Source organism: Panthera tigris, chromosome E1, assembly GCF_018350195.1.
Source record: "Panthera tigris isolate Pti1 chromosome E1, P.tigris_Pti1_mat1.1, whole genome shotgun sequence".
In the NCBI taxonomy this organism is placed as follows: domain Eukaryota; kingdom Metazoa; phylum Chordata; class Mammalia; order Carnivora; family Felidae; genus Panthera; species Panthera tigris.
Window position 1 is genome coordinate 27494992 of NC_056673.1, and position 13406 is coordinate 27508397.

The 13406-nt window shown below is 38.7% G+C and overlaps 1 protein-coding gene across 4 annotated transcripts in view; it reads left to right on the forward strand.

Annotated features, from left to right (window-relative positions):
* The first annotated feature begins 141 nt into the window (after positions 1-141).
* Positions 142-13406, forward strand: part of SKA2 (spindle and kinetochore associated complex subunit 2) — a 49141-nt gene continuing 35876 nt past the window's right edge. For 2 of the 4 annotated variants that reach the window (XM_042967381.1, XM_042967380.1), the window contains exon 1: positions 335-695. In XM_042967381.1, the coding sequence (XP_042823315.1) occupies positions 352-695 (344 nt within the window). In that variant the 5' untranslated portion in view covers positions 335-351. Of the gene's footprint in view, positions 305-334; positions 696-13406 lie in introns of those variants that run through there. The other 2 variants (XM_042967382.1, XM_015539557.2) reach the window with 2 other exon arrangements.

Consider the following 13406-nt stretch of genomic DNA (forward strand, 5'->3'; position numbering starts at 1 on the left):
AAATTGAAAGTAGAGATGAGCGTGCAGCCAATGGAAAAAAATATGTATATACAGCAGCCAATCCTCCTGCGGCGTTTTGTGTCTTTGTCCAACTGGAGAAGGTGTTTCATGTGGAGGGGCGTTACTTAGTCGCCAATGGGCGGGCACCAGTGAAGAAGGGGAACCAATGAGCGTGAGACGTTGAGTGACAGCTGTCCAATAGGCACTCTCAGTGCTAGCACGGTTTGCGGCTTAAGCACTGCCGCGGTCTGAGGAATGTCAACTATTCAACATGGAGGCGGAGGTCGATAAGCTGGAACTGATGGTGAGTGTAAAATAAAGGAGATCTACTGGGTAGCTTATTTCTCTCGGATGGCCTCCAAGGTGGGATGCAATTTCGAGTCGCCTGAAACCCTGGGCGGCAGAAGCTGGACCAGATTCAAGTTCCCTCCTCTTGTATCAAAGGGAGTTGCAGCCGCCTGGTCTCTTTTAACCGCCGCGGGGGAAGGGGTTACATCCGGGAAACTCGTGAGGGAAATGGCGGGAGATGCTGAGGTAGCTGGGCCTTTGGAATTCCTTGTTCCGTGCCCTAACCTTTCCGCCCCTCAAGGAACTGTGGCTCGTGCAGGCAGCGTTTTTTGCATTTCTCCCCAAAAGACCCTAACCGCTCCAAGAAGGGGAGAGGTCGTTCACACTCAAAGAAAGGGGGATGGAAGGTGAGGTGGGGAATAAACCGAGGGGGGCGGAGAGAAATCCCATTAGGGCAGAGCCGTTCACGTTCTTCAAGGCGGGTTGAGAAAGTCTGAGAAAGGTTCTAGACTCGCGTGTACAACTTCTTAGCGGTCGAGGAAGCTCCAAGGCCAATATATGTTTGGATCGAAGGTGGTAGCCCTTGGGTGGGGGAAAGGTGTGAGCGATGGGGACCTGAACCTCGAGCTCCTTTCTTGGAGCGCGGGAGGAATTGGGACAAGGAAGGTACCCTGCTTTCGAGTTGCCGAGTTTCATTCATTTATGAAAGTAGGGGGCGCGGGCGAATAATTGGAAAGGATTCAGGCGGCTGCTTGGCCTGCTCCGGGGCGCCAAGCTGAAGGGCTGTCCTAGTTTTTTTCTATGGATCCTTTACTGACTTGTTCTCTTTATTCCCTCTCTCCCATTCTTAGACTACCAGCTAGATCGCCCGCGCTTTTTTCTTCTTAGTTCCCCTTGTTCTATCTTCAGCCCTTACCCCGTCCCTGCATTACTATGTTTGAATTGGGCTGGCTTTCTTTAAAATGAGGAATTTGGAGGACGCGCCCATCATTGAGCTCCTGTCGGTTTTTTGTTAAAGAAAAATAACAATTAATTCAAAAAGCTCAAATCTTTACTCTCCGTCTCAAACCGCCCGTCCCCCTCCCCCGCCCTCCCATACCCTGGCATTACAATTTAGATATCATTTGTGTCAGCGTTGCTCTCTCCAAGTTGAACCTTAGGTCACTTAGCATCTACACTTGTAGTGATCCTGGAAGAAACTGAGTACCATACCCTGATTCCCACCTCCAGAAAATGTGAGAGCTTGATATATCGTATTATTTTCTCCTGATGTATTAATGAATTGTAGCGGCTATCCCATACAAATTCGACTTGAAGTTTTACAGTTGAGTCTAACAATTTTGAGTTTTAATTTTCTTTGTGGGAGTAGGGGGGAATGGGGTGGGAGGGAATAGCAGTGAAGAAGGAAGAAGTTTTTGCCGCTTTCCAAACCTGTAATAATGAACTTTCAGTTCAGAGTTTTGGTTTTTTTAATCATGAAATGCCTTTAAACCAACAAAAGAACCAAAAATATGTCAAGTATCCTAGTTTGACTCTGTCAACCGGCATAAATGTTTAACACCATCTTGCCCTTTTACCCATTCTGAATTTCTCCCTCCAGATGGAGATTTCTGCCTAATTGTAAGATGCTAAATGATACTAATTCTGCTTTTAACAGTTTTCCTCCTCCCTTAAGTTGACTGTTTATTTTTGAGGTACCAATTAAGGTTTTTTTGACTGCATGAGAGTCAGTATTCTCACAGGACTTTTTTTTTTAGATTGAACACAATTTTTATTTATTTAATTATTATTATTTTTTTTTTGAGAGAGAGAGAGAGCGAGAGAGAGAGAGAGAGAGAGAGAGAGAGGGAGAGAGAGGGAATGAGCGGGGGAGGGGCAGAGAGGGAGGGAGACAGAATCCCAAGCAGGCTCCAGGCTCCGAGCTGTCAGCACATGGGGCTCTAACTCTCAAACTGTGAGATCGTGACTTCAGCTGAAGTCCGACGCTTATCCCACTGAGCCACCCAGGCGCCCCCTCTTTTTCCTTTTTAAATGTTTAGATTGAACACAATTTAAGGGGAAAATGATTAAGTGTACATCTTGAAAAAAGTAGATTTTAGAAAACTATGAGGTAGCCAGGCTCTTAAACTTTTAAGTGTTTGAATGATTGGGTAGTTTTTAAAAATTCTTTTTAAGAGGTGAAGAGAAGAAAGCAGGTCTTCTTAAATTACTTGCAAGTAACCTAGTGGTAGCCTTCCCCTCCCCCCACTTCCAGTTATTAGTTTGTTTCCATAATTGTTAGAGTTTAAAAAATGTATTTGAACTATTACAGTTTTGTTATCACTGCTTTTTATTGATTGAATAGTAAAAGATGGTGCATCTCATCTTCAGATTTGCCATGTGCTATATCTATGAACTGGTTTATTTTCTAAGATTAGAAAGAAATGATTTCCTGTACAATCCTCTGAGTTTTGGTTCTACCTTACTTGAATAAAGGATTTGTTGAGGAACTAATTTTGAAAATTTATTAAATCAGGGGCCCCTGGGTGGCTCAGTCAGTTAAGCATCTGAGTTTGGCTCAGGGCATGATCTAATGGTTCTGGGTTGGAGCCCCACCTCTGGCTCTGTGCTGACAGCTAAGGAGCCTGGAGCCTGCTTCAGATTCTGTATCTCCCTCTCTCTCTGCCCCTCCCCCACTCACTCTTTCTCTTTCAAAAAATAAATATTAAAAAAAATTTATAAAAAGAAAAGAAAATTTAGTAAGTGAAAGAGAATGCGTATTATTGAACTTTGAAAATAAAGTATTCTCACTTTGTAGATAGCCTGATCCTCTTATTTTAAAAATATTTCATATTTTTCTCATTTGGATTAATTTCTAATTCAGAAAATTAAACATTTCACTCTTAAATACTTCTATTTATTTATTTATGAATACTTTCCTTAAAACTTGATCCTTGGCTAGCAGAGTTGAACTGTTCTAATACGTGAGTTGTATGGCCTAGGATTTGAGGTCTAGTCATTCATGTTCCAGTTGTCCTGAATTTGAGTTCATTTCTAACTCAAATTAGGAGGTTCAATCTAACCAAGTAGCTGATTTAAAGAAAGATTAGTGACAATGGAAAGTATTTTTGCATCAATCAACATTATTAATGGAGGAATAAACTCATTGTAGTGTTATCTTTGTTCTCTTTTTCCCTTTCACGTACTGATTGAGTGATATTTGTCCACTGTTCTTTTGTGGTACCATTGTGCACAAAAGTACAATGTTATACTATCATAATATTTCTATTTCTGGGCTTACATCTGACTTTTGAATGGTGTCTTACCAGTTAAAAGGATAGGATGGTGATAATTGGCTTGAATCCAAGAAAACCGGATTCTTAAAATTTCAGAACCTCCTCCTGTACCATATATTATTTTCTCCTTGATTTTTCTGTTGGAAGGAAATGGAGATGATTTCCTGTATTTAAGATCTTTAGGGGCTAACTGAAATTTTATTTATTGATTGATTGATTTATAAAAATACGTTATTTTTAATTTTACGGACAGAGAGTGCAGGGGAGAGGGGCAGAGGGGGTGGGGAGAAAGAGAGAGAGAAAATCTCAAACATGCTCCACGCTCAGCATAGAACCTGACGGGCTTGATCCCATGACCCCGGGCTCATGACCAGAGCTGAAATCAAGAGTTGGACACTCAACCAACTGAGCCACCCAGACGGCACTATTTATATATTTTTTTAAAGTTTATTTATTGCTTTAGAAAGACAGAGCATGTGTGTACATGTGCACAAGTGGGGAAGGGGCAGAGAGAGAGAGAGAGAGAGAGAGAATTGCCAACAGGCTCTGTGCTTTCAGGGTGCAGCCCAACTCCAGGCTTGATTCCATGAACTGTGAGATCATGACTTAAGCTGAAATTAAGATTCAGATGCTTAACTGGCTGAGCCACCCAGGCACCCCAGGGGTTAACTGAAATTTTAAAATCCCCTTCCATAGTATTCTATTAGGAAGTCTTGTTTAGGAGACGTTAATTCCCTGGAAATCTGTAAACTCTTGAGATAAAAAGCCATAAGATGGTTATAGCTTTTTATTTCTTTTTTTTTTATTTAAAAAAATTTTTTTTAACGTTTATTTATTTTTGAGACAGAGAGAGACAGAGCATGAACAGGGGAGGGTCAGAGAGAGGGAGACACAGAATCTGAAATAGGCTCCAGGCTCTGAGCTGTCAGCACAGAGCCCCACACGGGGCTCGAACTCATGGATCACGAGATCATGACCTGAGCTGAAGTCGGCCGCTTAACCGACTGAGCCACCTAGGCGCCCCAGTTATAGCTTTTTAGTATGTAATGTAGTTTAGATTCAAGAAACATAGATTGGGTATTTAGAGATTGAGAAACTTATTTTACTTTTCATTTGTTTTCTCTGATATTCTTCTTTTTTTTAAGTTTGTTTGTTTGTTTGTTTCTTTATTTAGAGAGAGAGCACATGAGCAGGACTGGGGCAGAGAGAGGGAGAAAGAGAGACTCCCAAGCAGGCTCCACACTGCCAGCACAAAGCCCAATGTGGCTTTGAACCCACAAACAGTGAGATCATGACCCAAGCCAAAGTTAAAAGCTGGACGCTCAACTGACTGAGCCACCCAGGTGCCCCTGTTTTCTCTGATATTCTTAATCATTTGCTATGGGGAGCTAACCAACAGGTCTCAAGAACAGTAATCTTTTTCACAACTTTGCTTTGGTAGTAATTATAACTGGTTTTGTTAATACCAGTCCTAACGTTTCAACAATACCCATGTTAATAACTTCTAAAGCTTAGGACGTATTTACACAATTCCTTTCTACAGATTTCTGTTGAATATTAATCATAGGTCAGTCATCAGAAAACTAGTATTTTGATATTTAGATTCAATTCTTTTTAACATTGATATACATATTCTTAGGTTTGGGGTGTCTTCTGTACAAAATAGCAGCCCTTCTTTAAATTCTTTTCACACTGAAGCTTCAACTGATGCAAGATGCTTTTGTGTTCCTTTCCTACCAATTTCTGCTAACGAATGCTCTGACTTTATTGCACTACTGTACTTTACAGCTAGCAGTGCAATAGTATTGTCAAAGCATCTGAAAGCAGAATGCACACCAGAATTTTGATTCTTGCCTTACATCTTTCTTCATTATCTGTGAGTAATTTATTACAACCTTTGTTACTAAAAAGTATATAATTTTATTACCCAAAGTGTATGTTTTAGAAAGTCATAACTTGAAGAAAAAAATTTTTTTAACTAAAAGCTCACTGTCATAATGCATTATGAAACACACTGACATAATACTTATTATAGCTAGAGTTGTTATGGCTTGTTTAAATGAGTAGTTCTTTGTATTTTGCTTCTTTCTATCACAGATTTGGATAGGTTCTGGCAAATCTTTTTTTTTTTTTTTTTTTGAGTTTTAAGGTGAATTAGTAAGTGATGAAAACAATCTCTGCTGTATATTTCATATGATAACTTGCCCCGAATCTTATTGGGTATTAATTTTGTGTACTATGTAGTTTGTACTTGAATTTAAAACTTGAGAATGCTTGTTTTAAAGTTCTTTTTTGCAATAATGAAATATAATAAAGTATACATTCATTACTTTTTTTGTAATTGATTTTGAGATATAACTTACATACAATAAAACTTTCCAAATTTAGTTGTACAATTTGATGAGTTTTGACAAATGTGAACAGTCATGTAACCACCACCACAGACAGTACAGAAAGAACATTTCTATCACCTGACATTTCCTGCCCCTTTGTAGTCAACCTCCTCCCCTCAAACTTTCTGACAATCATTGATCTCTAGTTTTGCCTTTTCTAGAAATTCACATAAGTTGAATCATTTATAACTTGCAGTTTTTTGTGCCTGGCTTCTTGCACTTAACACAATAAGATTCATCCATGTTGTTGTACATATTAGTAGTTGGATCATTTTCATTGCTGCGTAGTATTCCATTGCTATAGATTTACAAATTGTTTATCCATTTACTAGATTATGGATTTTGGGATGTTTGTAGGTTTTGCCTATTATGAATAAAGTTGTTGTGGTATTTATATATTGTGGTATAAGTCTTTGGACATAATGTTTTTTGTAATGTTTGGACGTAATGTTTTTGTTTCTCTGGGGTAGTGTGATAAAGTATATGCTTCATCTCATAAGAAATTGCTGAAATCTTTACCAAAGCTGTGATTTAGGGTTCCAGTTTCACCACATCTTTACCAACATTTGGTATCTTGGTATTGTCAGTCTTCTTCATTTTAGCTATTCTAGTAGTTGTGTAGTGGTATCTCATTAGTTTAAATTTGCATTTCCAGAATGGCTAATGATATTGAACATCTTTTCATGTGCTTGTTTGCAGTTGATATATCTTCTCTAGTGAAATATCTGTTGAAATCTTTGAGTCAGTTTTCAAATTGAAATGTTTGTCTTTTTAATTATTATGAGAGCCCTTTAATTTTCTCTGTTATTTACCCTCTCACATAAAAAATTTTGATGAAGTCCAATTTACACATTTATTCTTCTATGGATTATGGTTTCTGTGTTCTATCTCACAAATCTTTGCCTAACTCAAGGTCACAAATGTTTCTTTTTTATCTGTAGTTTTAGTTTTTACATTTAACTATTTGTATTTATTTATTAATGTTTACCTGTCTTTTTGAGAGAAAGAGAGACAGACAGAGTGTGAGTGGGGGAGGGGCAGAGAGAGAGGGAGACACAGAATCCAAAGCAGGCTCCAGGCTCTGAGCTGTCAGCACAGAGCCCAACATGGGGCTTGAACACACAAGCCATAAGATCATGACCTGAGCCGAAGTCAGACGCTTAACTGACTGAGCCACCCCGGTGCCATTTACTTTTTTTAAAAGTTTATTTTGAGAGAGAGAGACAGAGTTCCTGAGTGGGGAATGGGCAGTAAGAAACTGAGATAGAATCCCAAGCAGCCTCCACACTGTCAGCACAGAGCAGGATATGGGGCTTGAACCCACAAACTGTGAGATCGTGACCTGAGCCAAAGTGAAGAGTGGGACATTTAACCAACTGAGCCATCCAGGTGCCCCTAAGTTTCACATTTAGATCTCTGTCCATTTAGAGTTAATTTTTGTATGTGGTATAAAGTGAGAGTAGAAGTTCTTTTTTTTAATTTATTTTTCCATATGGATATTCCCTTGTTCTTTGTTGAAAAGATTATCATTTCCCCATTGAATTACCTTAGCTCCTTTGTACAAGTGTGTATGGGTTGGTTTACTTATTTTTGAACTATTTTGTTCCTTAATGTCATATCATACTGTCATGATTGCTGTAGCTTTATAGTAAGTCTTGAAATCATCTAATATAATGCCTCAGACTTTGCTCTTGTTTTCTAAAAATTTTAAATTATTTTGCATTTCAAATAAGTTTTTTGTTTTGTTTTGTTTTGTTTTTTGTCAATTTCTACCAAAAAAGCCTGCTGGGATTTTGATTATGTTGAATTTAAAGAATAATTTGGGGGAGATTTGATATTTTAAGAATAATGAATTTTCTGATTAATTAACATTATCTCTCCATTTATTAGATCTTTTAAAATTTCTCTCTGGGGTACCTGGTTGACTTGGTCAGTTGGGCATCTATCTGACTCCTGATTTTGGGTCAGGTCATGAACTCATGATCATGAGATTGAGCCTGGTTGGGCTCTGCACTGCCAGTGCAGAGCCTGCTTGGGAATCTTGCTCTTCGTCTCCCTCTGCACCTCCCCTGTTTGCACCTGCACGTGCTCTCTCTCTCTCTCTCTCTCTCTCATTCTCTAAAAAATAATTCTCAACAGTGTTTTTTAGTTTTCAGTGTATAGGTCTTGTTTATAAGTTTTTCATAACCTGTGGATTGTGACTTCTATTAGTGCTCTAGATCATAAAAATAGACCAAAACTGTTATAATGTGTATTGCAAATAAATTGAATTTCAGAAAAAAGTAAGCTATTTGTTAAACAAATGTCCTTAAAAGCTGGAAGAATGGATGCAAGAGGGAAGAAAGATAGTTGAGATATTATTAGGCATCATTTGGACATCATTTGGTAGGGGATGAAGAACATGACTGCTTTTGATAAAACCATTTTATTCCCAAATTTTGTATATAAAGTCTTTGAGTTACCTCCCTTGCCTCCAGTGTGGCTGTTTTCTTCTTTGGCATTCATTCATTCATTCATTTATTTATTTAAAATGTTTATTCATTAAAAAAATTTATTTTAATGTTTTTATTTATTTTTGAGAGAGAGAGAGAGAGAGAGAGCAAGCAGGGTAGGGGCAGACAGAGACAGAGACACAGAATCTGAATCTGAAGCAGGCTCCAGGCTCTGAACTGTCAGCACAGAGCCTGACATGGGGCTGGAACCCATGAGCCATGAGATCATGACCTGAGCCAAAGTCAGATGCTTAACCAACTGAGCCACCAGGCATCCCCATTTTTTTTTTTTTTGTTTGTTTGTTTGTTTTTGAGAGAGGGAGGGTGAAAGTGAGCAAGGGGCAGAGAGAGAGGGAAAGACAGAGAGAATCCCATGAGGGGCAGAGGGAGAGAGAGCGAGAAAGAGAAGTGGGCCTCACCCTAAGTGGGACTCATGTTCACCTGAAGCAGGGCTCAAGCTCACCTGAAGCTGGGCTCAAGCTCAGCTGAGTTCACCCAATGCATGACTTGAACTCATGAATGGCGAGATCATGACCGAGCTGAAATCTAGAGTTGGGCTCTTAACCAACTGAGCCACTCAGACGCCTCTTAAACTGTATTTTTGATGTGAACACATCTTTGATTTAAAGAATAGGGTATGAGAGGTCATACGTATGAACCCATTTAAAATCAAGTGGGAAGTTTTCTTCTTCCTTGGAGCAAAGTAAAAGTTTTAAAACAAAAAAATTTTACATTTGTTACCCAAATATAATACAAAGTTTCAATATTAATATCTCCGATAAATAAAATTTATTCTTTAAAAAAATATTTTTTTGTTTATTTATTTTTGAGAGAGAGAGAGAGAAAGCATGAACAGGGCAGGGGCAGAGGGAGAGGGAGACACAGAATCCGAAGCAGGCTCCAGGCTCTGAGCTGTCAGCACAGAGCCTGGCATGGGGCTCGAACCCATGAACCGCAAGATCATGACCTCGAATGGTGAGATATCATGACCTGAGTAGAAGCTGGACACTTAACTGACTGAGCCACTCAGGAGCCACCAAATTTATTCTTAATTAGGCTTTTTTTTTTTTTTTTAAGTTTATGTATTTTGAGAGAGAGAGAGAATCCCAAGCAGGCTCCTTGATGTCAGCTCAGAGCCCAACTTGGCTCTTGAACCCATGAACTGTGAAATCATAACCTGAGCTGTGATCAAGAGTAGGATGCTTAATTGAGCATTAATTGATTAATGATTAAGCATTAATTGATGCTTAACTGAGCCACCCAGGCACCCCTTCAATTAGATTTTAAAAAGGTTATACTTCTAATTTGTCTCAATATATAACATTTTAGAATTTTTTTCAAGTTTATTTATTTAGAGAGAAAAAGAGAGAGCAGGAGGAGCAGAGAAAAAGGGAGAGTGAGAGAATTCAATATATAACATTTTATTTATGTATTTATTTGTTTTTTATTTTTTAAAAGATTTCTTTTTTTTAAAAAAAGTTTATTTTCGAGAGAGACAGTGTAAGTGAGCTTGGGCACGCAAGCAGGGGAGGGGCAGAGAGAGAGAGATAAAGAGAGAGAGACAGAGGATCCAAAGCAGGCTCTGTGCTGACAGCAGCGAGCCTGATGTGGGGCTCGAACTCATGAATTAGAGATCATGACGTGAACCGAAGTTGGATGTTCAACCAACTGAGCCACCCAGGTGCCCCAGTATGTAACACTTTAAAAGTTTGAATAAGTCAATCCTTGATTCTTTGACTCAATGTTTTTGTTCTCATTTTATCAATGAGGAAATAATCTCAGTTTTTGCTAAGATTTTCATTTAGTAAGGAGTGGCTGGCTGGCTCAGTCCCAGGAATGGGTGAGTCTTGATCTCAGGGTCATGATTGAGCCCCATTTTGCGTGCAGAGATTACTTAAATAAAAACTTAAAAAAAAAAAAAAGATTTTCATGTAGTGACTGTAAAATATGCCTACATTATTAGAACAATTTATTTTTGTTAGGAAATGTGAGAGTTTTGTAACTTTTATAAATTCCTCCTTTCTCCACTTTATCTGCCTAATTGTAAATGATAGTACTTCATACTTTCAGTAAGTGTTACTAGGGCAGGCTAGTACTAAAGTATAACATATTAACATATTATGAAACTTATCTGAGAGACAGAGAAATTAAATACATTGAGACAGATGCCATGATGGGACAAGTAAATACCAGGTTCTATGGGGGGCACATTGGAAGGAGGTACCTAAGGGCACCTGGCTGTCTCAGTCAGAGGAGCCTGCAACACTTAATCTTGGGGGTGTGAGTTTGAGCTCCACGTTGTTGGTTGTAGAGATTACATAAATAAATAAAATTAAAAAAAAAAAGGAAAGAAAGCAGAGGAGAAAATTTATTAAAAAAAAGAAAAAAGAAAAGAAAAGAGGCACCTAATCTGGGGAAGCCTTCTTGTTAGAGGTAAAATTTAATCTGAGACTTCAACGATGAGCTGGTATTAGCCAGTGAAGGAAACGGTAAATGTTCCAGGCAAAGGAAGCAGTGCATGTGAAAGGCTAGAGATGAGAGGTGTTACCCGACTGGGGGAAACTACCAGTGGGTCAGCAGTGTTGAAAAGGGGAGCAGTAAGGTTGAGATGAAGAACCCATTATATCAATATTGTAGCTAATTTAAGTTGAAAACTTCTACCACACTGTTTTTCTTTATTATGTTCCTAAACATTTTATATATTTATGTTCTGTGGTAATCATGAACCTATGTTCTTTAATTAAACAAATCTTTATATACATACACTTCAGGTTTTGGGTAAACTATAGGGAAATTTAACTTTTTTTTTTTTTTTGAAATTTAACTTCTGATTCTGTCATTGTGTATGGATTTTTGTGTTCTACATGCTTCATTGCCCTGTTTATTTCATGTAAGATAGCATAAACGAGAAGTCTAAAAAAAATAACTGAAAGGAATGTTTATCTGAATATTCTTGTAATAATACCATGTCTATCATTTACATGTACCACAGTGACCTACTCTGGTTTTTTCTTTCCCCCAAAGAAAATAGTAGTATTCTAGTAAAGTGAATGATTCACCCCAGTTCTTTACTCTTCTGTGGATCCATATTCTATTGTGGTTTTTGTTGAGATATAATTGACATATATCATTATATTAACTTCAGATGTACAAAATAGTGATTCAGTATGTGTATATATTGTGAAATGATCACAGTAAGTCTAGTTAAACTCCATTACCACACATAGTTATATATTTTTCTACTTTTTTACTTATTTAAATTTTTCACAAGGCTTTAAGATCTACTCTCATCAACTTTCGAACATACGATACAATATTAACTATAGTCACCATACTGTACATTACATACCCCTGACTTACTTATTTTGTAACTGGAAGATTGTACCTGTGTCCGCATGATTTCGTGATGGGCAAAGTACATTTCCCTGCTTCTGGATGTGCTGTGGCCAGTGCCATATGGATAGAGTGGACAGTGTGCCAACTCTGAATTTGAAAGGCTTTGTGTATTTTTGCTAACCCTGTTATCTCCATGAGAAGAATTATCTTCTGGTTCAAAGAGTATGAGAGACACCTGGCAATAGAACTGCAATGAGAGCCACCAAACTCAGCCTAACCTAGAGCACCAGATTCCAGCCAAGTTGCACTTGAAATCAGGAGTTGGACGCTTGAATGACTGAGCCACCCAGGCACCCCAGAAATCAGTGATTTTAAAAAACAGTGTGGATATTTGGCACGATGAATTCAGTGTGGCTGAGGTTGTAAGATGTGAGGCACTGATGAAGAGCATGTTATTGTCATCTTGTGAAAAATTACACTAAAAGTTGGGATCAATTCTACAGGCATTGGAAACCCCAATGATCTTTTCTTTTTTTAAATAAAGATTTTTTTGGGGGCGCCTGGGTGGCGCAGTCGGTTAAGCGTCCGACTTCAGCCAGGTCACGATCTCGCGGTCCGTGAGTTCAAGCCCCGCGTCGGGCTCTGGGCTGATGGCTCGGAGCCTGGAGCCTGTTTCCGATTCTGTGTCTCCCTCTCTCTCTGCCCTTCCCCCGTTCATGCTATGTCTCTCTCTGTCCCAAAAATAAATAAAAAACGTTGAAAAAAAAAAAATAAAGATTTTTTTTTAAGTAATCTCTATCCAACATGGAGCTCAAACCTATAACCCCGAGATCAAGAGTCACACCCTACCAACTGATCTAGCCAGGTGCCCCAACCCTGATGATTTTTTTTTTACCATTTAATTTGATTTATTATTTTTTTTAATTTACATCCAAGTTAGCATATAGGGCAACAATGATTTCAGGAGTAGATTCCTTTTTTTTTTTTAAATGTTTATTTATTTATTTATTTATTTTATTTTTGAGACAGAGGGAGACAGCATGAGTGGCGGAGGGTCAAAGAGAGAGAGGGAGACATAGAATTCAAAACAGGCTCCAGGCTTTGAGCTGTCAGCACAGAGCCCGATGTGGGGTTCGGACCCACGAACCGTGAGATCATAACCTGAGCTGAAGTTGGACGCTCAACCGGCTGAGCCACCCAGGTGCCCCAGGAGTAGATTCCTTAATGTCCCTTATCCATTTAGCCCATTCCCCCCCCCCCCACCCCTCCAGTACCCTCTGTTTTCCATATTTAAGAGTCTCTTATGTTTTTGTCCCCCTTCCTGTTTTTATATTATTTTTGCTTCCCTTCCCTTATGTTCATCTGTTTTGTATCTTCAAGTCCTCATATGAGTGAAGTCATATGATATTTGTCTTTCTCTGACTAATTTCATTTAGCATAATACCCTCTAGTTCCATCCACGTAGTTGTGAATGGCAGGATTTCATTCTTTTTCATTGTTGAGTAATACTCCAGTGTGTGTGTGTGTGTGTGTGTGTGTGTGTGTGTGTGTGTGCGCGCGCGCCACATTTTCTTTATCCATTCATCCATCAGTGGATATTTGGGTTCTTTCCATACTTTGGC